At 52.7% G+C, this 20692-nt stretch overlaps 9 protein-coding genes across 9 annotated transcripts; 4 read left to right on the top strand and 5 right to left on the bottom strand.

The window, feature by feature from the left end:
* Positions 1 to 356: 356 nt before the first annotated feature.
* Positions 357 to 2883, bottom strand: DACRYDRAFT_51019 (Adaptor protein complex AP-3 delta subunit; the record flags this gene model as incomplete). Its single annotated transcript, XM_040775024.1, has 8 exons — positions 357 to 767; positions 819 to 1059; positions 1110 to 1573; positions 1622 to 1767; positions 1821 to 2034; positions 2083 to 2457; positions 2513 to 2674; positions 2728 to 2883. 8 exons carry the CDS (start codon positions 2881 to 2883, stop codon positions 357 to 359), a joined length of 2169 nt encoding a protein of 722 aa, XP_040629720.1.
* A 147-nt stretch (positions 2884 to 3030) lies between these two features.
* Positions 3031 to 6384, top strand: DACRYDRAFT_21769 (coatomer subunit beta). Its single transcript, XM_040772545.1, has 10 exons — positions 3031 to 3199; positions 3250 to 3389; positions 3435 to 4248; positions 4301 to 4586; positions 4639 to 5009; positions 5056 to 5250; positions 5300 to 5413; positions 5463 to 5959; positions 6012 to 6136; positions 6190 to 6384. The coding sequence occupies exons 1-10, from the start codon at positions 3038 to 3040 to the stop codon at positions 6339 to 6341; spliced, it is 2856 nt and encodes a 951-aa protein (XP_040629719.1). The 5' UTR covers positions 3031 to 3037; the 3' UTR covers positions 6342 to 6384.
* A 26-nt stretch (positions 6385 to 6410) lies between these two features.
* Positions 6411 to 7988, bottom strand: DACRYDRAFT_21768 (NADH dehydrogenase I D subunit; the record flags this gene model as incomplete). Its single annotated transcript, XM_040772544.1, has 4 exons — positions 6411 to 6842; positions 6896 to 7500; positions 7552 to 7651; positions 7698 to 7988. 4 exons carry the CDS (start codon positions 7986 to 7988, stop codon positions 6489 to 6491), a joined length of 1350 nt encoding a protein of 449 aa, XP_040629718.1. The 3' UTR covers positions 6411 to 6488.
* Positions 7989 to 8168: 180 nt separating this feature from the next.
* On the bottom strand, positions 8169 to 8950 carry DACRYDRAFT_50728 (DUF292-domain-containing protein; the record flags this gene model as incomplete). Its single annotated transcript, XM_040775006.1, has 2 exons — positions 8169 to 8685; positions 8730 to 8950. Coding segments are annotated over 2 exons (738 nt in total), but the record flags the coding sequence as incomplete, so codon positions are not given.
* A 261-nt stretch (positions 8951 to 9211) lies between these two features.
* Positions 9212 to 11332, top strand: DACRYDRAFT_115786 (uncharacterized protein; the record flags this gene model as incomplete). Its single annotated transcript, XM_040770080.1, has 3 exons — positions 9212 to 9485; positions 9533 to 9822; positions 9868 to 11332. The coding sequence occupies 3 exons, from the start codon at positions 9212 to 9214 to the stop codon at positions 11320 to 11322; spliced, it is 2019 nt and encodes a 672-aa protein (XP_040629716.1). The 3' UTR covers positions 11323 to 11332.
* A 221-nt stretch (positions 11333 to 11553) lies between these two features.
* Positions 11554 to 14320, bottom strand: DACRYDRAFT_115785 (uncharacterized protein; the record flags this gene model as incomplete). Its single annotated transcript, XM_040770079.1, has 9 exons — positions 13692 to 14320; positions 13186 to 13307; positions 13015 to 13119; positions 12903 to 12968; positions 12781 to 12849; positions 12604 to 12728; positions 12167 to 12555; positions 11626 to 12113; positions 11554 to 11577 (listed from the first exon to the last, which is right to left on the bottom strand). Exons 1-9 carry the CDS (start codon positions 14011 to 14013, stop codon positions 11554 to 11556), a joined length of 1710 nt encoding a protein of 569 aa, XP_040629715.1. The 5' UTR covers positions 14014 to 14320.
* Positions 14321 to 14607: 287 nt separating this feature from the next.
* On the top strand, positions 14608 to 15603 carry DACRYDRAFT_88503 (GTP-binding protein RAB5; the record flags this gene model as incomplete). Its single annotated transcript, XM_040776859.1, has 8 exons — positions 14608 to 14644; positions 14703 to 14727; positions 14781 to 14839; positions 14893 to 14953; positions 15001 to 15075; positions 15136 to 15154; positions 15201 to 15417; positions 15470 to 15603. The coding sequence occupies 8 exons, from the start codon at positions 14608 to 14610 to the stop codon at positions 15601 to 15603; spliced, it is 627 nt and encodes a 208-aa protein (XP_040629714.1).
* Positions 15604 to 15977: 374 nt separating this feature from the next.
* On the bottom strand, positions 15978 to 17513 carry DACRYDRAFT_94486 (uncharacterized protein). The gene is made up of 5 exons (XM_040777225.1): positions 17455 to 17513; positions 16971 to 17395; positions 16867 to 16919; positions 16280 to 16813; positions 15978 to 16231 (listed from the first exon to the last, which is right to left on the bottom strand). Exons 2-5 carry the CDS (start codon positions 17330 to 17332, stop codon positions 15984 to 15986), a joined length of 1197 nt encoding a protein of 398 aa, XP_040629713.1. The 5' UTR covers positions 17333 to 17395; positions 17455 to 17513; the 3' UTR covers positions 15978 to 15983.
* A 1059-nt stretch (positions 17514 to 18572) lies between these two features.
* Positions 18573 to 19507, top strand: DACRYDRAFT_106869 (NADP-binding protein; the record flags this gene model as incomplete). Its single annotated transcript, XM_040768356.1, has 4 exons — positions 18573 to 19093; positions 19141 to 19241; positions 19291 to 19428; positions 19479 to 19507. The coding sequence occupies 4 exons, from the start codon at positions 18573 to 18575 to the stop codon at positions 19505 to 19507; spliced, it is 789 nt and encodes a 262-aa protein (XP_040629712.1).
* Between the last annotated feature and the right edge of the window lie 1185 nt (positions 19508 to 20692).

Genomic DNA, 20692 nt, shown 5'->3' with positions numbered 1-20692 from the left:
CGGTTGAGGGGATAATATATCGGTGGGTGGTTGCGTCGTCTCCTGTGTAACGGCTGCCTGAACGCCCGGGGGCATTTCACCCTGTATGTCGATCAGAGGTGCCGCCGGTGCCTCACCCTGCCCGTTCGAGGACTTCAGAACTATGGCTGGCGGTGGCGTAGAGTAGAGTGCGGATGATATAGAAAGCCGTGCATCATCAAGCTGCAAACGAACAACGGGTATTAAGTCGACGTCTTCAGTTGGAGCTTTGCGGGAAGAACCACTTGGAGTGCTGGTTGGTATGTAGAATGGATCATCTTTGAGGCGTTCCAAACGAGCAAGCCGTCTCTGGGGACCTGTTAGAGAGAATCTGAAAGTCAGGTATACCAATGGCTGCTCACTTGTTCGCGTTCTAGACGTTCTTCCTCAGTTTCTGCTTTTCGTACATCCGCCGAAGCCACCTTCTTCTTTCCTTTCCGCTTTTTAACAGTCTTTGTAGTCATCATGTGTTCAGTTACAGCCTCTTCGACTTCGCCATCCCATGTGTCGTGGTCCTCCTTCTCAGGTGGCACTATCCATTCGTTCAACCGCAAGCCTTCGGGGATGAGAACGCTGGCCTGGGCTTGGGGTGCAACAGCATTGAGCTCAAAGGCTGAGAATAACGGCCGAACAAGAAATAAGGACTTCGGATAGGCAGGCGTGCCGGGAGCTACCGTTTCCCCGTCTGTTCGCTTGTATGATGACAGGTCGGCACGAACGAAGGTAAACAGTTGAAAAGCGTTTGCTGCCTTAAAGGGTGTCAGCACATATCGGCACATTATTTTGCGAACGATTAATACCCTTTCCTGCACTTCAATATCTCGGCTGGAGACAAATGGCTTCACACCTTCTGCGATCATGTCAACGACACGGTTTAGTTCTATTGAGTCGCTAACATCCCATCGAACCGCAAGATCAGCTGCCCAGGATCCGTACACCTTGAGGGTGCTATGGAGATACAGAGCTAGAATATTGAACGGCAAGGAGGAGATGAGCGGTCTCGTGAGATAATAGAGGATAACTTTGCGATCGGATGATTCGCTGTGGAATGTTCAGGGCTCGTCGGTCGTAATACTGACAATAGCACATACCTGCAATATTCCCCGCATATCCAAGCCGCTGCCCCAAGTACCTCTGGGCAACTTTCACCCTCGTTGGCCCGCAGGATGAGATTCTCGTCACCAAGCAGTTTGGTCATCAACTCGACTGCAAAGCGACGGGATAATTGGACGCGAACAGTTACACCCACCAACTGGCGGGCAATCTCTGCTCCGACTCCTGGTGCATTGGATACGTATGTGAGATCCGCAAGCACAGATAAATACCAGTTGAAGTCGGTGACTAGCTTGTACATCTCGCGCGAGCCAAGAGACAGGATGAGCCGAGTCAGGTGTACTCGGTAAGCCGGAGACATGCTGGGAGACGCCATGGAAGCCATCGGAGTACATGATTGCACCGCCGTCAATGCAGAGGTCGCTGAGGAGAGAGGGGCAGATGTGGGCACGAGATGCGCAAGCAGACGTGCAACGAGGGACTGCAGATTATCTTGTGTTGCCTGATAAGCGATTAATTCTCGGGAAAGTAATCTTAAACAACAGCATACCATAGCAGAAACGAGATCTAAAGCTCGCATGCGTATGCTGATATCAGGCTCCTCTATACTGGACATGATCATCTCCTCATACGCAGCCACCATGTAGGGATGGGTAGGCACAAGCTTGAGTAAAGCGAGGAGTGCAATGTATCGTACTGAAATGAGACTGTCAGCCGAGTTCAAGCTGCGTGTCGAGCACCCGACTCACAGTTTTGGTCCTCATTTTGAAGGAATCCCGACAACTTGTCCACACATGCCCGCGCTAAGGCGTGGCCAGATGGGCCGGAAAGCATTCCGCCTGTAATGCAAGTACGGACGCATTCGTATAGCAGAGAGATGGCACTGGTAGTAGAGATCAGGTCTGACATTGGCGCTTGAAGCTTCTTGACTAATCGAGGTTCCATCGGGGCAAGGGCCGCAAACTACATGTTGTCAGTAAAGTCCGGACGCGACTATACAGCATCACTCACTAATTTCATCGTTTTGATGAGAACCCAATTATTTGAGGACGTGGTTAGAATATGGAACAACTGAGGCGCAAGATTTAGGTATGCTGCTGGGTTGTTTCTGGCCAATTCCGTTATGACATTGACAGTGGCAACCACGACCCCAGGATCTGGATCTTCCAACATCAACCTCAGTCTAGTGAATGCGGCAGGCAGAATTTCAGGATGCTGAGTGCAAGCATTAAAGACAGTTACGACAGCTCGCTTTCGGATGTGAGCTCGGGAATGCGTGAGGAGTGTAACGAGGTCGTGCGCTAAGTCGCGTGCTAGGTCCGAGGTCATGATATGTGACAGCGTGTTCAGACTGAGTGACAACTCCACGGGTGGAGCCGACATTTCCTGCGGTATATAATGAATAACGGAAATATATGCACAAGGATGAAAAATAGCGCACCTTCTTGAGCAGGTTGGTTGTGAGCATCAGTACGTCCGTCTTCGGCGTGAACGACTGGCATGCGGCGAGGTGGCCAATGTTCTTGAGATAGTACCGTGGCGAAGACATTACCTCTACAACGTAAAAGCTCGCCCATGACATATCGTATCCAAGCATATTCAACTAAAAAGATATAATCAGAATCATGGCCAGGTGCCCTCCGGATATATGCGCACATAGGTGAGCTTCAATACGGCCCCTGCCTTGAGTTGCATGTCCTTCCCCTTAATTTCCACGCGAATTTCATCGATGGCCTTCTGGACGAATTTATTCTCATCGCCCTTGTTAGCACGCAGGCCTCTTATGAGGTCCTGTAGTGTGCGTTCCCACATGGTAGTTTGTGGACTGGCTAGAGAAGCCCACGGTAGCTCACAAGATGGAATGGCCTATGTGGCTGTGCACCCGCTTCGGTGTCGTGGCTCGCGTCTGCCTCGAAATCCTAAACGCATACATCTTGCTCTCTCCTCATACGAATCTTTATCCAACATGGCCAATCCTGATGCGACCTGCTGGACAGTCGTGTTCGATGACGCGCAGGAGTTGCCCACGACGGCAGAACTCAGACAGGCTCTTGAGAAGGGCTCGGATGATGTGAAGCTCGAAACTCTCAGACGGATCATCATCGCGACACAAAACGGTCAACCGCAAGTAAGAGGCACAGTGCGGCCGATATGCCTAAAGCTGATCATGTCACATAGCCAGCCCTCCTTATGCCAATTATTCAATATGTTCTTCCCTCCAAGAACAAGGCGCTTAAGAAGCTCCTGCACTTCTACTGGGAGGTCTGCCCAAAATACGACGACAACGGGAAGCTGAAGCAGGAGATGATCCTTGTCTGGTAAGTCCTGTTGCCATCTACATTGAATAGGACTCATAGATGCAGCAATGCCATCCGAAACGATCTCCAGCATCCTAACGAATACGTTCGAGGAGCAACGTTACGATTCCTGCAGAAGTTGACAGATGCCGAACTGCTAGAACCGCTTGTGCCGACCGCGCGTGCGTGCTTGGAGCATCGGCATTCATACGTCCGCAAAAACGCAGTTTTTGCCATCTTAACCATTCATCGCAACTTCGAGCATCTCGTGCCGGATGCACCGGAGCTAGTGCAGACGTTCCTGGCGGCGGAGTCTGACATGACCTGCAAAAGAAATGCCTTCGTCTGTCTTTCTCAACTGGCACCCGAAAAGGCAGCGGAATACCTCCTGAGTGTTCTAGATCAAGTTCCAAACTTTGACGAACTCCTGCAGCTCAGTGTTATCGATTTCATTCGTCGCGAAACGAAGGACTCAGATCCGTCACGTCGTGCTCGGTACATTCGCTGCATCCTCGAACTTCTGAACGCGACGAGCCACTCTGTGAAATACGAGGCAGCCACTGGCCTTACATCCCTCACCCAGAACCCGGCTGCCGTCAAGGCTGCCGCATCCTGCTTGATTGAGCTGGCCGTGAAGGAGTCAGACAACAACGTGAAGCTAATTGTGCTCGATCGCTTGGAGACACTTCGCGCCAAGCACGAACATGTCTTGGATTCTCTTGTGATGGATATGCTTCGCATTCTGTCGAGTCCGGACATGGAAGTTCGGCGGAAGGCAATTGGAATTGCTCTCGCAATGATAACAAGCCGGAACGTCGAGGATGTTGTATTGTTCCTGAAGAAGCAGCTGTCTCGCACCTTGGACAACGAGTTTGAGAAGGTCAGACTATCGTCTTCAGGCTCAGAGATTGCTATTGACCATGCCCTTCTAGAACGCGGAGTATCGCCAACTCCTTATCCAGTCGATCCATGTTTGCGCCATACGCTTTTCCGAGGTCGCTGCCAATGTCGTCCACAGCCTCATGGAATTCCTCGGTGATGCCAGCAACTCATCTGCCATCGATGTTATTGCGTTTGTCCGCGAAGTCGTAGAAAAATTCCCCGGATTGCGCAAGAGTATCGTCGAGAAGCTCATGCAGACCTTCGGAGAGATCAAATCGGGCAAGGTTTTCCGAGGCGCTCTCTGGATCGCCGGCGAATATGCCTCGGACACTGACGGTGAGAATCCTCCATTCTTTTGGTTTGACCACCGTACTGACGCTCTTGTGAGACATTTTGGAGGCGTTCCAAGAGATTCGCAAAGTCCTAGGCGAAATTCCCATTCTTGCTTCCGAGCAGCGCCTACTGGACGAGGCGGGTGGAGATGAGGAGGCCGGACAGAGTCTCGATGGAACTGCCGCCCCGCACAAGCCACGACTATTACCGGACGGTACCTACGCTACCGAGACCGCCTTCTCCACTACTGCCGCACAAGCTAGGCTGGAGGCTGTTAAGGCAGCTGCAAAGCCACCTCTACGTGCCTTGATCTTAGGCGGTGATTTCTACACAGGAGTGGTTCTTGCTACCACCCTGACTAAATTGGTCATGCGTTTCTCCGAGTTGGCAAAGGACAAGAAAAAGGTCAACGTTCTGCGTGCCGAAGTAAGCGCTCCACTTCAGTACAATGTTGTTGTTGACGCTGAGGCAGGCCATGTTAATCATGACCTCGGTTGTTCGGGTTGGACAGTCCAAGTTTTCGGCTGTTCCTATCGACGAAGACTCCCAGGAACGGATACTAAATTGCGTCGAGACATTGGCACAACTGGCCAATGAGCCCGTCGTGAAAGAAATTTTCCTGACGGAAACTAAAGCTGTTTATGCCAAGATGGTCGCCACTGAGGAGGTCGGGCTTTTAGTATAATGCGCTGCCTTGAGTTGACACTGTGCCATAGCGGAAGGCTGCTGAGAAGAAAGCCAAAGAGACGAAGGCGTCTGCTATCCAAGCCGACGATCTGATCACGTTCCGCCAATTCTCCAAGAAGTCTGCCCTGGATGGTGTCGATGATGTAAGTGGTTATTCGCTGCCATCGTCAGAGCAGTTCAAATGTTGTGTAGTACGAGCAGGACGTTACGCGTGCTACGGGCTCGGCCGAGACGTCTGAAGATCTCATCTCCGACCTAAGCCGTGTTGTGCAATTAACAGGATTTTCTGATCCAGTTTACGCCGAAGCACTGATCAAGGTCCACGGCTTCGACATTCTGCTCGACGTCCTCATCGTCAACCAGTCGAGCGATACTCTGCAGAACATGTGTGTAGAGTTTGCAACGCTGGGCGATCTCAAGCTCGTGGAGCGGCCAACAACACATACAGTGGGTCCTCACAGTTTCCTGAGCGTCAAAGCGACTATCAAGGTGTCGTCGACGGAGACCGGTGTGATCTTTGGAAATATCATCTGGGAGGCGGGTACAAATGAGGCATGCGTGGTACTGAATGATATCCACATCGATATCATGGACTACATCAAGCCAGCGTACTGCAGCGAAACACAATTCCGCAGCATGTGGACCGAGTTTGAGTGGGAGAACAGGGTGAATGTCAACACCACGATCACGTGCGCACCATGAGTTCCTTCTATGACTCCATCAGCTAATCCCTTTCCACAGCGATCTCCGGGCATATCTGGCCCATATAATGAAATCTACAAATATGGCGTGTTTAACACCTGAGGCGGCGCTGTCTGGCGACTGCGACTTCTTATCGGCGAACATGTACGCTCGGAGTCTGTTTGGTAAGCTAGCTCCTGCGTCACAATTGCTATTATCACTGACCACACCCTTTCAGGCGAAGACGCGCTCGCCAATTTGAGCATCGAGAAGGTCGAGAGCACAGGGATCATCCAAGGCCACGTACGGATACGGAGCAAGACGCAGGGCATCGCTTTGTCCTTAGGTGACAAGATAACTCTTGCACAAAAAGCCATTCCGGTAGCATAGATCGTTTTCATTATTTGTATACCCCCTTTCATATGTAACTTACCGCTGAATTTTGGCGGCAGGTGCTGGGTGAGGCGAGACACAGGTGTGCGCTTTCGCAACTGCCTGAATTAGGGGGTTGTGGCTACTTTTGCTACGGAAGAGAGATCACCGGTCAACTTCGCCAAACACCAAATCCATTGTTCCGATGATGGTGACGGCATCCGCGAGATTGTGTCCCCGCATCATGAAGTCTGCGCCTGCCAAATGGGCAAACCCAGGGGCACGAATCTTGCACCTGTATGGCCGGTTGCTGCCGTCGGAGACGAGGTAGACGGCCATCTCTCCTTTTGGGGCCTCGATAGCGCTGTAGGTCTCTCCTGGGGGGACGCTGTACCCTTCTGAGAAGAGTTTGAAGTGGTGAATGAGAGATTCCATGCTTTCTTTCATCATCGCCCTTGGGGGGTTGGAGATCTTGTGATCGTCAACCTTGATGACCCCTGTGGGCATCTTATTGAGACACTGGGGAGAGTGAGATGAAGCCACACCAAGCTGGGGAACGCCGCATCACGCACCTGGCCGACGATTCTCAAGCTCTCGCGCATCTCCTGCACGCGGCACAAGTACCGGTCATATGAATCACCGTTCTTTCCAACAGGGACATCAAACTCAACCTGGTCGTAACATTCGTACGGCTGGACTTTTCTGAGATCCCAGGCGATCCCGCTCCCGCGGAGCATCACACCCGAGAAAGAGTAGTCCAACGCCTCCTGAGCGGTAACCGGCCCGATGCCGATCGTGCGGACCTTCCAGATACGGTTGGCAGTGAGGACTTCCTCAAACTCATCCACCCTGCTGGAGAATTGCGTTGCCCACTTGAAGATGTCCTCGAGCAGACCATTGGGAAGGTCGAAAGACACACCCCCAGGCCTAACGTAGTTGGCATGCATACGCGCGCCAGAAACACGTTCGTAGAACTCCATGAGCTTCTCGCGCTCCTCGAAACCCCAGAGGAAGGGAGTAAGGGCACCAACGTCCATAGCATGCGTGAGAACGGCCATGAGATGGTTGAGGATCCTCGTGATCTCGCCAAAGAGTGTGCGGATCCATTTGGCGCGGATAGGGACGTCGATGTTGAGCAACTTCTCGACCGCGAGGGCAAAACATTGTTCATTGGTCACTGGGTGTGTCTCAGGCGTGAAACAGGAACGTGGAATGTAAATAGACGCACTCATTGAAACATAGTCTAGCCGATCGAAGTACGGCGCAGCCTGGGTGTATGTCTTGTACTCGATAAGCTTCTCAGTCGCTCGATGGAGCAAGCCAATGTGCTGCGTATCGATGAGCATCACCCTCCCCAGCGAACAGAGAACGAACCGGGTCAGCCCTCAAGATCTGCTCTCCGTTGAGCTCCAAAATAAGCCTCAACACACCGTGGGCGGCGGGATGCTGAGGACCAAAGTTGACGGTGAAGTGCTTCAGACTGGCATCTTGACGTGAACCACTTCCCTCGGCGAGGATGTCTTGAGCTGAGAGATGGTGTATATCTTCGACTGCGATGGTCTTAACGGGGATGGGGTCGGCGTGTCGACAAGAGGAGGTAGAGAGAGAACGGAGGGGAGAGCGCAAGAAACGCTGGTTGGCCAACGGCCGGAGTCGAGGCAGCATGGGTGCCGCTTTGAGGGAGAAAGGGACGGATACGGGAGAGTGAGGCAAGTGACAAGAGAGTGACCATCGAGTGGCTGTGTTATTACATCAACGCTGATTGGTCAATTGCTGTTAGTGCAGAGTATATGCATACAACAGTCTCTTCATTGATATTGTACAAACATATCCTTCTGCACGGTATCACCGCTTCTTCAAAGCCGCAAACCTCTTAGAAAGCGCCTCAAACTCATCCTCCTGATCCTTCTCCTTCGCCGGACTGCTCGGCTTGAACTGCACCGCAGGCTTGCTCGTATTCTCCACAGGCACGCTTGGGAGTGGGTTGGGGTCACGCTCAGCAGGCAAAGGAGGCTCAAGCTGTTCTTCAATCTCTTGCTCGTCCTTACTCTCCTTCTCCTCTCTCACACCTCCCTCTCCACCCCCTCCGCCAGGAGGCGTCCAATTCAGCCCGTAGCCCTTAGCGATCTCTCCAAGATACGCATCCACCAGTTCTCTCGGTGGCATCCCCAAGCCCAGCTTGCTTGTCACCCGTGCGGGAACGCACAAGTCTCGGTTCTCCATCACCCCCAAAGAATACTCGCGTCCGTATTTGTGGGTCAGCAGCTCGCGTAGGACATGCAGCTCTTTCACTTCTGTTCGAGCGGCAGCGTGGATGACCGAATTGACAGCTTCTGCAATTCCCGGGTCAGGTTCTCTCGCTCTACACGCGTGTCAGCCCTTGCCTAACCCGGACGAACAACGTACAATACATCGAGCATGCCGAACCTCGCAATGAGCAGCTCACAATAGAGCTCAAGCAGTTCCAGCAACTCAAGATAGACATCCTCGTGGATCAGACTCTCTACTTTGATCCGTGCAGTCTCGAGCTTGTCACGCTCGATGAGGGTGGCGATATCTCTCCTGTTAGACTTTTGAAGTGCGGTGAGCTTCTCTTGCGTTGTGCGAAGACGCTGGACGGCTAGTCTGAGGGTGATCAGTTGTGATGGACTAGTTAGAGAGTATAGTTACCTTAGTTGTACCTGGTTGAGAGTGAGATGCTGTATACAGATGATAATGAATAACTTACCTTTGCCCTAGGTGAATTCCATAATACGGCCATAGTGGTGAAAGGAGTGCATTGCGTATCATCGATGATTCTAAGGGGGACAATCTTAGTGGCGGTGTTGTATAAGGAGTAAACCCTAACCTCAACCCTTTGTTGACATTCCCTTTTCCTCCTCTCGAGCATGGACTCACGCAAGGACCATACAGACACTCTCCCTCCTTTCTCTCCTCCCATCAACATCATCCCACTTGGTACAAATACACTACCCTACGACCCCTTCATCCCCCCTCCAGCACAGCCCAACGCTCGCTACCTCACCGCGCTCTCCTCCCTCTGGCCTATCGCTAAACAAGTGATTAAGATAGCAAAGGACACGCCGGTTCTCGAAGACGGCAGTATTGATCTAGAGAGCTCGACTGCAGAGAGCTGGGAAGAGTTCGGGAGGATCTTGCTGCGTGAGTCTTCATGTTTTAGACGCGCCAAACCTCCTGACTCTTGGTAGACAACAAAGATGGCTTCTACCCCCTGCACAAGCTAGACCGAGAACTCTACTTCCTCGCTCTCCCATCTCCAGAGCTCAGCGAAGAACGTTACACCGCAGCGCGTCAGATTAACGTTGCCCTCCTCTTCGCACTGCTCTTCCCCACCGAGGCAACCCAGCTCAATTCCTACGCTCAATGGGTCACATTCCTCTCACAGCTCAAGGAGACTTACCTCCTCCTATGCGCCGGACGGGGTAAGGCTGAGCTCCTCTGGGTAAACCTCGAACGTATCTCCGACATTTGTATTACCGTGCGTCCTTCTCTCACTCTTCACGCATCAGCTCACCCTACCTAGTTATGCCTCGCGCTCGAAGCACTCGACAGCAAATCCTCCGGCCTGAACGCCTTCCGTCTGGTATTCAACCATTCCCACCTTCGTCACCCGCAACTCGTGTCCGGGTCTAAACCAGTCATCCCACCCTCCGACCTCCCACGGTTCGAGAGCACATGGACGACGCGTGCCCTGCAGGACCTGCGGAAGTTCGCAAAGCGCCCGCCTAAACTGGAAGACGCGATCTCCACCTTGCGCACGGGGCTGTTGAAGGATATCCTGAATGAAGTCCTTCCCGTGCTCGGGAACTATGCGGCAGCATCAGCGACGCCTTTCCCCACGCCTTCCAAACCTATCCCTGCTGCAAAACCCAAGCGTACCGTCCCATCGGACTTTGCGTGGAACGCAAAGCAGACCGATGCCGTCCGGCTGGAGGAAAGCTCCTCTTTTGCAGAAGTAGTGATAGAGCTTGAGGAGCCTGTCAAGTCCAAGCGCGGAAGGAAGGGCGTGAAGGGCAAGGGCCGGCCGAGGAAGGGTACCAGAGGCAGGTCGGGGAGCATCGCTGGTATAGAGACAGAGACGGAGCAAGAACCGGAGCTGGAGCAAGAGCAGGAAGAGGAGGTCGACCTCATCGTTGTCGAACCTCCTGCTCCCACAATACCCACCATCCCCGAAGAAGCGGACGACGATGAGAGCCTGCCGGACGTAGATCAAATCATCGCCGAGACCCAGCTGGAAGTAGAGGCGGAGGCGACCATCGTCCTTACTACCCAGCCGCTCGCTCTGAACGGTAAGAAACGCGCTGGGGAAGAGTCCAGGTCTCCTACACCTCGGCCTGCTAAGAAACAGGCTGTCTTGGAGCCGCAAGCTGCAAGACCTGCCACACAGTTGCCCACCCCAGAGCCTTTCTTCCAGGAGAGGCCAGCTGCAGCTACAAGCTCATCACCCGCACCTACGGAAACGCCCCGGGAGAGTGCCCGACCGCCGGCCTCTGCCCATCAGGAGGATGACGACGAAGTTCCTGAGGAGGAAGTAGAGCAAGAAGAAGAAATCGACCAACTTCGATATTCTGTCCCCGTTCCCACTCCTCACAAGCAGCTCTCCGAACCTAGTTCGTCCAAAAAGGCGCACACCCCGCCGCCAAAGGGAGGCAAGCAGTCTAAACGCCAACCGACGCCTCCTGTCCAGGCATCGGGAAAAAAGAGCAGCCGCTATGCCACAGGCGGGAACGAGACTGGTCGCAAGGTTTGGAGTACCGTCGAGGATAACGCGCTTATGAGCGCTCTTCGGGAACTGCACGAGGGGTCGCACACATCTATGAAGTGGAAGACGATCCTCGATTGGCATGGGTCGGACGGCAGTAAGTCCACCATTCTGAAAGGCCGCAATAACGCCCAGGTCAAGGATCGTGCGAGGAATCTATACCTCAAGTTCCAGAGGAATGGGCAGGTTCCGCCTGTGTGGCTCCCCGAAAGGTGAGGAGAAGAACCGCGCCTGAAATGTATATAATACTTAATTCTTCTTGTTGTATTTGTTATGACTATTTTCGGGTAATGGCACGTCGTTGAGGAGTGGAAGAGTCTCAACAAAAACAATCAGTTATCAAGAAGTTTGTATGATATGGTATCTGATGGGACTACAAATTCAGACACAGAGCTCGCAAGGTTTTCTCATATGTTCGATGTTCTTTCTGATTGCACCAGCTCATCATCACACTCGCTTTGACTGCGCAGCCTATTTTCAAGGTCAGATATCACATCTGGGCAAAGCGCAATTGCTTACAATCATCTCCAGGATTTGTTGCATGGCAGTTGGGTTCGTGGTTGGCAGGTTCGCGGAGGCCGGTGGTTGAGAATACGACGGTGCTCCGTACGGATTAGGTGCGGCTGCGGCCGGCGGTTGATAGACTGGCTGGCCTGGTTGCCCGAAAGCATTTGCCTGGTGTAGCAAAGCGAGCACGCTGGGAGGCAAAGACGCAGCGATGGTGGCAGCGTTAGGTATGAGCTGAGGTCCCGGGGCCGCAGGAACTGGATAACTAGGCACAGCCGACTGGGGCTGAGGAGGCATGTAGGGATTTAGGGGAGGGGCACCGTAGTAGGCAGGCTGTTGAGGAGGCGGAGGAGGTTGCGCAGCACGTGTCGGTGATTGAGTTTGAGCAGTAGTTGGAGGCTTGAGTGCCTGCAGCAGTTCTTGCACCTTCTTCGCGGCTTCGAGACGGTCAGACTCAGGCTGCCCAATTGCTCCTGCCGCGCGGGGAGCACGATAGGGATCTGAATACCTAAAATCAGTGTGAACATTCTTGAAACGGCAGCAGAAAGCGGACCTTCAGGATATCTGTCTTCCTGCCTTCCGCTGTTCCGCCTAGGTTCGAAGTCATCGTGTCCTCGAGAGTCACGACGCGAGCGACGGTCGTCCCTATCATCATAACCGCCTCCGCCACGCCCGCGCCCACGGCCACGGCCTCTTCCTCCGCCACCACCCCGAGGAGCAGAGTCGCGATAGTCGTCTTCATATCCTCTGGGTTCGCGCTCTCTGCTGGGTTCGGGCCTACGAGGTAACGGCTGCGTAGGAGTGGGAGGTGCGGGCAGCGGCGTATCGGGAATGTCCCACGCCCAATCAAGCTCCATGTACCCATCTTGAAGGGGAGCATGGTTCATCGTATCGATTATCTGCTCAGTGGCTCGCATGTCGTACAACTCTACGACAACCGCACTGAAATACATGTCAGCAAGAAACAATACGAGTGAACAGGATACTGACTCTCGCGCACTACCGACTGCACGTACAGATTTCACGTCCCCATGCTGTGTAAAGATGCGCCTGACTTCACCTTGGTTGATGGGTTGACGATTGGAAGAATCTCGCAGCGTGACTTGCACAGAACCCTGTAGCGGCATGTGAATCTCAAAGAATGCTTCGGGAAAGGATGGTGCGAACCTGATTCTTCTCTCGATCGCATCTGGAGTTGGTCTCATTTTCGCGAGGCAGACTGTAATGAACATCAATCTGAAGAGCACGTTTCAACCAGGGGCATTCAAGGACAGGCGAGAACGACATACAGGTCGGCCGGCAATATCTGTTCCTTGTAGCCTATCACGGGCCCTTTCCGCAGCACGAAGATCATACTATTCCACATCAGTGGCGCGGCATTGCCTTTTTCAAATCGCTTACGAAGGTCACAAACACCATTCCTCGATTTGAGATCAGATCAAAGAATGTCCTGATCTCCCCGAACTCCTCAAAACGGGCTCGGATTGCCTCGCCGTTACTTTCGTACTGTATGAAAAAAAGGTAATAAGGAAATGTGTGCTTATTGAGAGCAGCTGTCTTGTGGTGACTCGCCTTAATATTTCGGATGAAGAGGGTCCTGCATGGCCTCTCTCGTTGAATACGCTCTTCGATCAGGTTCTCATTTACCTCACGCTCACGCCGAGGAGGCGGTGGGGCGCGGCGACGTGACGGATCTACCAAATAGAAGAGAAGATTGATGAGTATCCTGTGGCTTCGAGTGAAATCAAATATGAGATAGGTAAGGAAGCCGCCTGAAAGAAAAAGAGAATTTTTTTGAAACGCTGCTTCGATGCCAATTGCAGAAATTGTATCCTCAAGATACAGGCTGCAGTGCATGGTGCTTTCGATCGTCGACAACTGAGAGTCAGGCTCGGTAAAGGTGGTGGTCGGACATTGCCCAGCTTCTTTGGTCACCTTACGCTTAGACGACTTAGCTTCGTGATCCATCATTCGCCTTGCAACGATTCGAGAAAAACTGGGTTCCGCGGTTGGGGACACACGCCTCAAGGTCCACAAAGGGAGCAAAGAAATTAGAACGATTCAAACTTATTGCTCACCATCATAGTCGCCGGTGCCGTACTCATCGCGATAGTAGTCATCCTGAGGTGGTGCTGGAGGGTAATACGGATCCATTGCCGCATCGTCATACTGCGGATATGCGGACTGTGGAGGACCCCCTCCACCACCACGTCCGCCACGACCCCTATTCCTTCCACGTCCACCACGTCCTCGGCGGTCATTCCCGCCGTGATCGTTGTAGCCTCTTTCATTCCCACCATAGCCTCCACGGTTGTCAGGTCCACCGTACCGTGGAGGGGGGGATGGCCGGCGCATAGGCACAGCGTGCTCGTCGTAACCAGAGTAGGGACCGCGTAGCATGAGCACGATCAACTATTATCTTGACTTCAGAGGCTCCTTAATTAACCTTGCGAATCTGGTATTCGAGGGTGGATTTACTTCAGGGGACCTTGCAGGCGCTTAAAGATTTCAGCTTTCCAATGCCTTAGAGACAGGTTCGTGGGTGTGTTCTGTGAAAGGTATCGCGTCTTGGAAGATTTTCCAATTGCTCAAACTCAGTGTAGGGCTTAAGCTAGCTAGACAGGAGGTCGACCTTGTTCGAATATGCACAGTCAGACGGCGGACGCTCGAAAGAAGACACTAGAGCACAGGCAGATAAGGACCAAAGACGGGTATCAGACAACCTGAGATGGTGGTTAGAGACTGAGCTGTCGAGTTTTCCGTTCGACGTTCTGTAACGGATTCAATTATGAAGAAATGATTCCGCTGTTCCGGGGGTCCGCGGTGTGGCGTGCAAGGCACAGCGCAGTCCAGAGTGAACCATGCGTTGCCTTGTAGCTCCTCATCCCCCTTCCTCATCGTCATCATCGTCCACTACCGTTGTTCAACCTTTTGTTCTTTGCTTTCGGCATAACACCAACACATCTCTTACCATAGAAATATCGCACCCGGAGCATGTCAAAGCAGTTCCAATTCAAGCTTGTCCTGCTCGGTGCGTCCCATTGATGGGCGAAAGCCGAAGTAGACGCTGATCGACTGCATCATTTCAGGAGAATCAGCTGTGGGCAAGTCTAGGTCCGCTTCGATGGTTTATGGGAAAAGAAATGAAGAACTGATTCAAGCCGTAGTCTCGTCCTTCGGTTTGTGAAGGACCAGTTTGACGACTATCGGGAGAGTACGATCGGAGGTGCGTCCGATCTATCTGTCATTGGGAACGCCGGCTGACTCCTGTTTTCGTAGCTGCTTTTCTGACACAGACTGTTCAATTGGAGGATGGTACAACAGTCAAGTTTGAGATATGGTACGCCAGCGGATTCGCATCAACACACGGGGCTTATCGTCTGATAGGGATACTGCTGGACAGGAGAGGTACAAGTCATTAGCACCTATGTACTACCGCAGTGCTGCCTGCGCTATTTGCGTGTGTGTCTCGGCTTGCTATTTCGTTTTATTGCATACACTGACGGATATGGTCTCAACTAGCTATGATATCACCCAATCTGTGCGCACACCTCTTCCCTCAGCATACAAGCACTGACGTCCCCCAGGCATCCCTCGAGAAGGCAAAGTCCTGGATCCGTGAACTCCAACGGCAAGCCGATCCATCAATCGTCATCGCACTATGCGGGAACAAGTCCGACCTGGCTGCACGACGTCAAGTATCTCAGGAAGAAGCGCAGAAGTTCGCCGAAGAGGAAGGTCTGATGTGGTGTGAGACGAGCGCGAAGACGGGCGAGGGCGTGAACGAGATCTTCGACCGTATCGGTAAGGCTTCTGTGTCCCTCTGTTGTTCATCAGATTCTGATATTGCTTTCAGCACATAAACTCCCCGAGGTTGCACCTCTCCAAGCTCAGCGTGGCACAGCAGCAGCAAAGCCAGCAGGAGCCAGGAGCGTAGATCTGAACAAAGGCCCTGCAGGACCCGGTACTCCAGAGAGCTGCAATTGCTGAACAGTCTACTTCCTGGTGCTCCCTTTGCCGGTCCCCTCGGTCATCATCTCCATTCACTCGCTGATTGTACATTGTCCGTTTTCTCCGTTTTTCATACCTCTCACGTTCTCTCTTTCTTCACATCAACTCTCTTGTAATCTATCGTATTGTCTCGTTACGTACGACGACCGTTTGCATATATCAGCATCCTGTGAGGGAGCGCTCCGCATTTCCTGCACATAGAAGTCCTCCGATGAGACCGGGATCGGTCCCTTCGCTTGGCGCTTGTCCAACGCAATACAAGAAGCATGATATTGATCAAGAGTGATAGGTGATACAACATAACAAGTTATGGACAGTGATATTGTAAGTGCAATGAATGGTGACAGTTTTCCAAGGTGTCAAGGGGGGACTGCAATGGACCCCTCTGGTAGTGCGGCCGGACTATCCATGTCGACGTCATCGGTCAAGTCTACAATCACAGGGTTCCCGGCGGTGCCCTCCATCGGTGTTCCCCGATCCGCCGGCGTGCCCGTCCCAGTCGAGCCATTGAACTCCTGCTTGAACTTGAAGCGCGATGGGAATGCGGGCATGGGACCCAGCGTAGGGCCGGACATACCCCTGTGCCTCGTATATTCCGATTCTTTGTCTTTAACAATAGTTAGGATAATGAACCCGCAACAGCAAATATGCCTACCGCCCAACCAGGTCTTAACAAAGAACCGTGTGCCTCCAATACCCTTGATCTCCCTGCTAACGTTGCGCCATTTGCGCACCTTGAACTTGATCCCCGCCCTGTCTATCGGCTGGGGCGGCGCTTGTTGAGGTTGGTTACTGGGCAGTTTAGGCGCCGGCTGGACAGGGCAAGCCCGACTAGGAATCCCATGTATGGGCATGAGGAGCCCGCCTCGTCCGTCGGTGGGTGCCATGCCAGGCTCGAGCCTTGGCTCTGGCGGGAGATATCGGATTTCTTGACTCGGAAGGGTAGGCTGGACGATGGGCGGAGGGTATGGTGCGCTCGCAGAGCGCTGTGAGCTGAGTTTGGCAGAGCTGGTGGGATGCTTGGGGCGTTCTGCGAGGTCCTGTTTGATCTGAAGAAGAGGTGGAGCGGGGATGGACGGGGCAGAAAGCTCGCCGCTCGGCGGGTGGTATTCCCTGAACATACCGGCACCGGATGCAGAGCCAGAGCCAGAATTAGGAGGCATCGTCGACAGGAAGGCGTCCGGAGTGCCTATTCCCCAGTCGATGAGTACTTATGCATACGAGAGAAAAGTTGCAACATACTATTGCTGTTGTTCAGCGCAGCAGCCTCTGCTTCCCATTCGGCCTTCTTCGCGCTATGATGGTTGTCAGGGCGCGGTTCAACAATGAGGAGAATTCGCACGCACTTTGTGATGCCCTTCCTCCAACCCCGTCCCGGCCCTGCTACCCCTCGCTTTCCGCCCCTGCTACCCCGTCCTCGTCCTCTCGCCGGCGGTGGGAGGGGAGGCATCACGTCATCCGACGGCGGGACGGTCTGACCCTCAGAGACATGAACAACCCACTCGGTTCCAATTTGCCGTGGTGGTGGAGACATGACGCGCTCGCCGATCTGCGCCAGACGCTTCTTGCGAGGTCCCCGCGAGCCTTTTCCACCCCGAGTTGAGCTAGACTTATGCGCGTGTAGGGGCGGGAGGGCACCTGTGCCACCAGGTACGGACGATGCTGCGTCATCATCGTCGTCATCATCGTCAGCGAGTTCGTCGACCATCTCTTCATCAGAGTCGCCCGCGTCGCTTCGCCTACTCAAAGTGACTGTTGAGGGTACACGAAGCTGTTCGGTAAGAATGATGTTAGCTGGCGATACCGAGGAGGAGCAGAGTCTTCACACGCCTTTACTTTGATCTTGTTAGCTGTTGATGTGCCCAATGGGGTGACATGCCTAAAGATGGGAGAAGGGGAGTCGTCGTCGTCGAGGGTTGAGATAGCGGGTGCCTCCATGAGTGAGCGGGATGGCGGTGATGAAGAGAGATGTATGCGCCTTAGATTGGCGGTGGTCGACGGCGACGACGTTGGACGCGCGATTGTCTCTCCCCTAAAGGCCTGATCGACGGATGAATCACTCCAAAATGTCTCGCGACTTCCCGATCACTTTCCATTTATGGCCAACTTTATTCTTACCTTCTTCCTTTCTTTTTCCCTCCACGCTCTCCGAGGATTATTCCTTGATGTATATACTATCACTAGCGTTGTCAAGCTTAAAATAGTAAAAAAATTCCATGCTATCGTTCAAAGAACTTCTCTTCCATTCCACGTAGCATCGCATATTCCAATATAATATTGCCATACCGAGCTATAAAAGTCAGGTTGATTCAATCCCTATTCGCACGACGCGGAAGTCACCATTGCTCCAAGCTGTTCTATTACAGTTCAGGTCAGAATATTCTTGTTATACCTCTACTTGGGCTATGCAATTATATGGTGCATTCTATGGATTGCGCTCATCTAGGGCGATGTGGTACCGCCACTCCGACAGTCTATTCAATATCTTATAACCGGTCAACATCCCGGTGTTGCTGTTGAAGAAGCGCTCCTGAGCAGCTTGCTGGACGCACGTCAACTGACAATGCGACCTCCATCTTCTTGGACCGTTCTCGTCAGCACACATACCACCAGCACAACTGCCAAGCCGTCTCCTCCTGTCGAGAGAAGACGTTTACTCCCTCACCAGGACCCTCCGACCACAGAAGTCTGTCTTGGTTGATTTCTTACCCAAGCGTCATCAACTATCTTCTTGCCAGCCATATGCAATCTACTTTCTCACATGACTCTATTGACACCCTGTGCGTCTGTTGGAATCTCCCAGACTCGAAGACAGCCTGTACATCACACGCTCCGACATCGGACGATGCTGTCCACCACAGGCCTTCACATGCCCATAAGTAGCTGTCCTCGTATGTCTGCCCCTTAATTCCCGTCACGCAACCTCTGACCCTCGAGATAGACGAGGGATGGCCGCATTCCAGAACAAGACCGTCCTTATCACAGGCGCGTCGGCTGGCATTGGCGCCGCCCTCGCCGAACGTTTATTCCCCATCTGCGACGCTGTTATCCTCACCGGACGGCGCGAGGCAAACCTCCAATCCATCTGCGCGGGGCACCCCAACGCTCATTACCGCGTGCATGACGCGACGGACCTGGCCTCCATCCCCGCCTTTGCGGAAGAGCTCATCTCCAGCTTTCCAAAGCTAGATTGCATAGTCCTCAACGCCGGCATCCAGCGCTCGCTTGACTTCTCCAAGCCAGAGAAGATCGACCTAAGCAAGATTGACCTCGAAATGACGACAAACTATACCTCCTACATCCACATGCTCAAGTACTTCCTCTCTCATCTGCTGAAGCAGCCTCAAGCCACAGTAGTGGGTGTGAGCAGCACGCTAGGAATGGTCCCAATCCCGCGCTGTCCAAACTACTGCGCGACTAAGGCGGCCCTGCATCATCTGCTCATCATCTTGCGGTACCAGTTGAGGGAGTAAGCCCCTGCTGTATCCTATAGAATTCCGGCTGACGTGTATGCAGCACGAGAGTAAAGGTGATTGAGATATTCCCGCCTGTGGTCAAGACCGAGCTGCACGCGCCGTTCAACCAGCCGGACCTCGCGGACGGAGAGGTGCCAATGAGTGCGTCCCCTGCCCTGCACTCCTGCCGACCAGGACTAACAGAAATCAGGTATCTCCCTTGAGGACTTTACCGATGCGGCTTGGGCGGGGCTTGTGCAGGGCAAGTCAGAGATTCCGGTCGGATTCGCGAATCGGTATTACGAAACTGTCGAGCGTGTGAGGCATAAGCAGCTTGAGAACGTGTTTGGTGCGTCTTCCTCTCTAAAGAAAAGGGGTACGAGCTTAGCATGTCTCAAGGTGGGAAGGCCAGCCTGGGATCTAACTGAACCGCGTAGTGGGGAAGCTGGACAGGGAGGGGAGGGATAGGAATAGAGATCGATCAGGGTTGACAAGTCGAACGAACGGTTACGTATTATCGTTATCACCAGTTCGGTTCCAACGTGTAAGTGCGGAAATTGCACACATCGCCTGACATGAGGTTTATTCAACTGGATTGACAACGGCACATGCAAACGAAAGTTCTTCTTAAGGTGGGGTGCTGAAACGACGAGATCAGACTCTCCACCACGGGGTTAGGCTTGCCATCAACGAGGGCATATTCCACATGCTTGATCGTCGTGATCGGCATATCACTTCAGCCAACTTATCTTCGATTCGCCGTGGTTTCGTTCGCCGACCAAAAATCTGGTGCTGCCGGTAAATGCATTGTCCAAGACATGCAGGTTAAACTGACCCATATCTGATCGAAACACGTGCTCCAGAGTCACGTGGGCTATGGTGCTGTACCAGGATTGCGTAGGTGCGCATTTCCTTAAATGGAAGTGCCTCCGCGGGATCAAATCTCGGCCAGGACGAGCGTGCAGTTTTCATCTCAAGCAGTGACAGTGTACAAATTACATTGACCACCTCAGGTGGACATAGAGATGGACATAGATACTTGAGAGAGCATTCACAATCATCTCATCCTCCGGAGTTCACAATCTGAAAAAAGTGTGGTGACTGGGAAAAAAGTGCACAACGCCAGGCCCTGGTGACAGGTGACACTGCACACCTACACATCCTGGTACAGTATTGGATGTGATGAACATGATGAAGTCCAGGAAAGTTTGGGCATGCTTCTTGTGTTTTCTAAAACACTAAGTATTGATGTACATGGCTCATATTGTGCCAGTCCCGCTTCTGTAAACCATTCTAGCTTATTACTCACTGGTGTCTTTCTGGTAGATCAAGTTTGCACTCATTACAAGGCATTCTGCAACAATCCTCTGGATTACAAAACAGTGTGCTGCATTTCATCATTGTGTAAAATGATAGCACAATGACCTTGGCAACATAGCCTCACACAAACAAGGTTACCAAAAGTTTGAAGGACTGTTACTGCCTCCTCAAATAATGACATCACCTTGTCATGCCCACTATGTTCTTCAGTAGTGTGTCAATGGTCTGACAGCATTCTGTAATGATCCTCCATCCCCATAGTCAAGGATAGCATTAAATACCACCCTCCCTTC

This window comes from Dacryopinax primogenitus, assembly GCF_000292625.1.
Source record: "Dacryopinax primogenitus strain DJM-731 SS1 chromosome Unknown DACRYscaffold_7, whole genome shotgun sequence".
NCBI lineage: Eukaryota > Fungi > Basidiomycota > Dacrymycetes > Dacrymycetales > Dacrymycetaceae > Dacryopinax > Dacryopinax primogenitus.
Note: the sequence above shows the minus strand (reverse complement) of the source record. Positions and strands in the feature narration are given on the sequence as shown.

Coding starts and splice junctions, on each gene's coding strand:
- DACRYDRAFT_21769 (XM_040772545.1), top strand. CDS start 3,038: ATGGCCAATCCTGATGCGACCTGCTGGACAGTCGTGTTCGATGACGCG. Junction 5,251..5,299: donor AGATGGTCGCCACTGAGGAG/GTCGGGCTTTTA, acceptor ACTGTGCCATAG/CGGAAGGCTGCTGAGAAGAA. Junction 5,414..5,462: donor CCCTGGATGGTGTCGATGAT/GTAAGTGGTTAT, acceptor AATGTTGTGTAG/TACGAGCAGGACGTTACGCG.
- DACRYDRAFT_94486 (XM_040777225.1), bottom strand. CDS start 17,332: ATGGTCGACGAACTCGCTGACGATGATGACGACGATGATGACGCAGCA. Junction 16,920..16,970: donor TGGAGGAAGGGCATCACAAA/GTGCGTGCGAAT, acceptor CAACCATCATAG/CGCGAAGAAGGCCGAATGGG. Junction 16,232..16,279: donor TGTTAAGACCTGGTTGGGCG/GTAGGCATATTT, acceptor CTATTGTTAAAG/ACAAAGAATCGGAATATACG.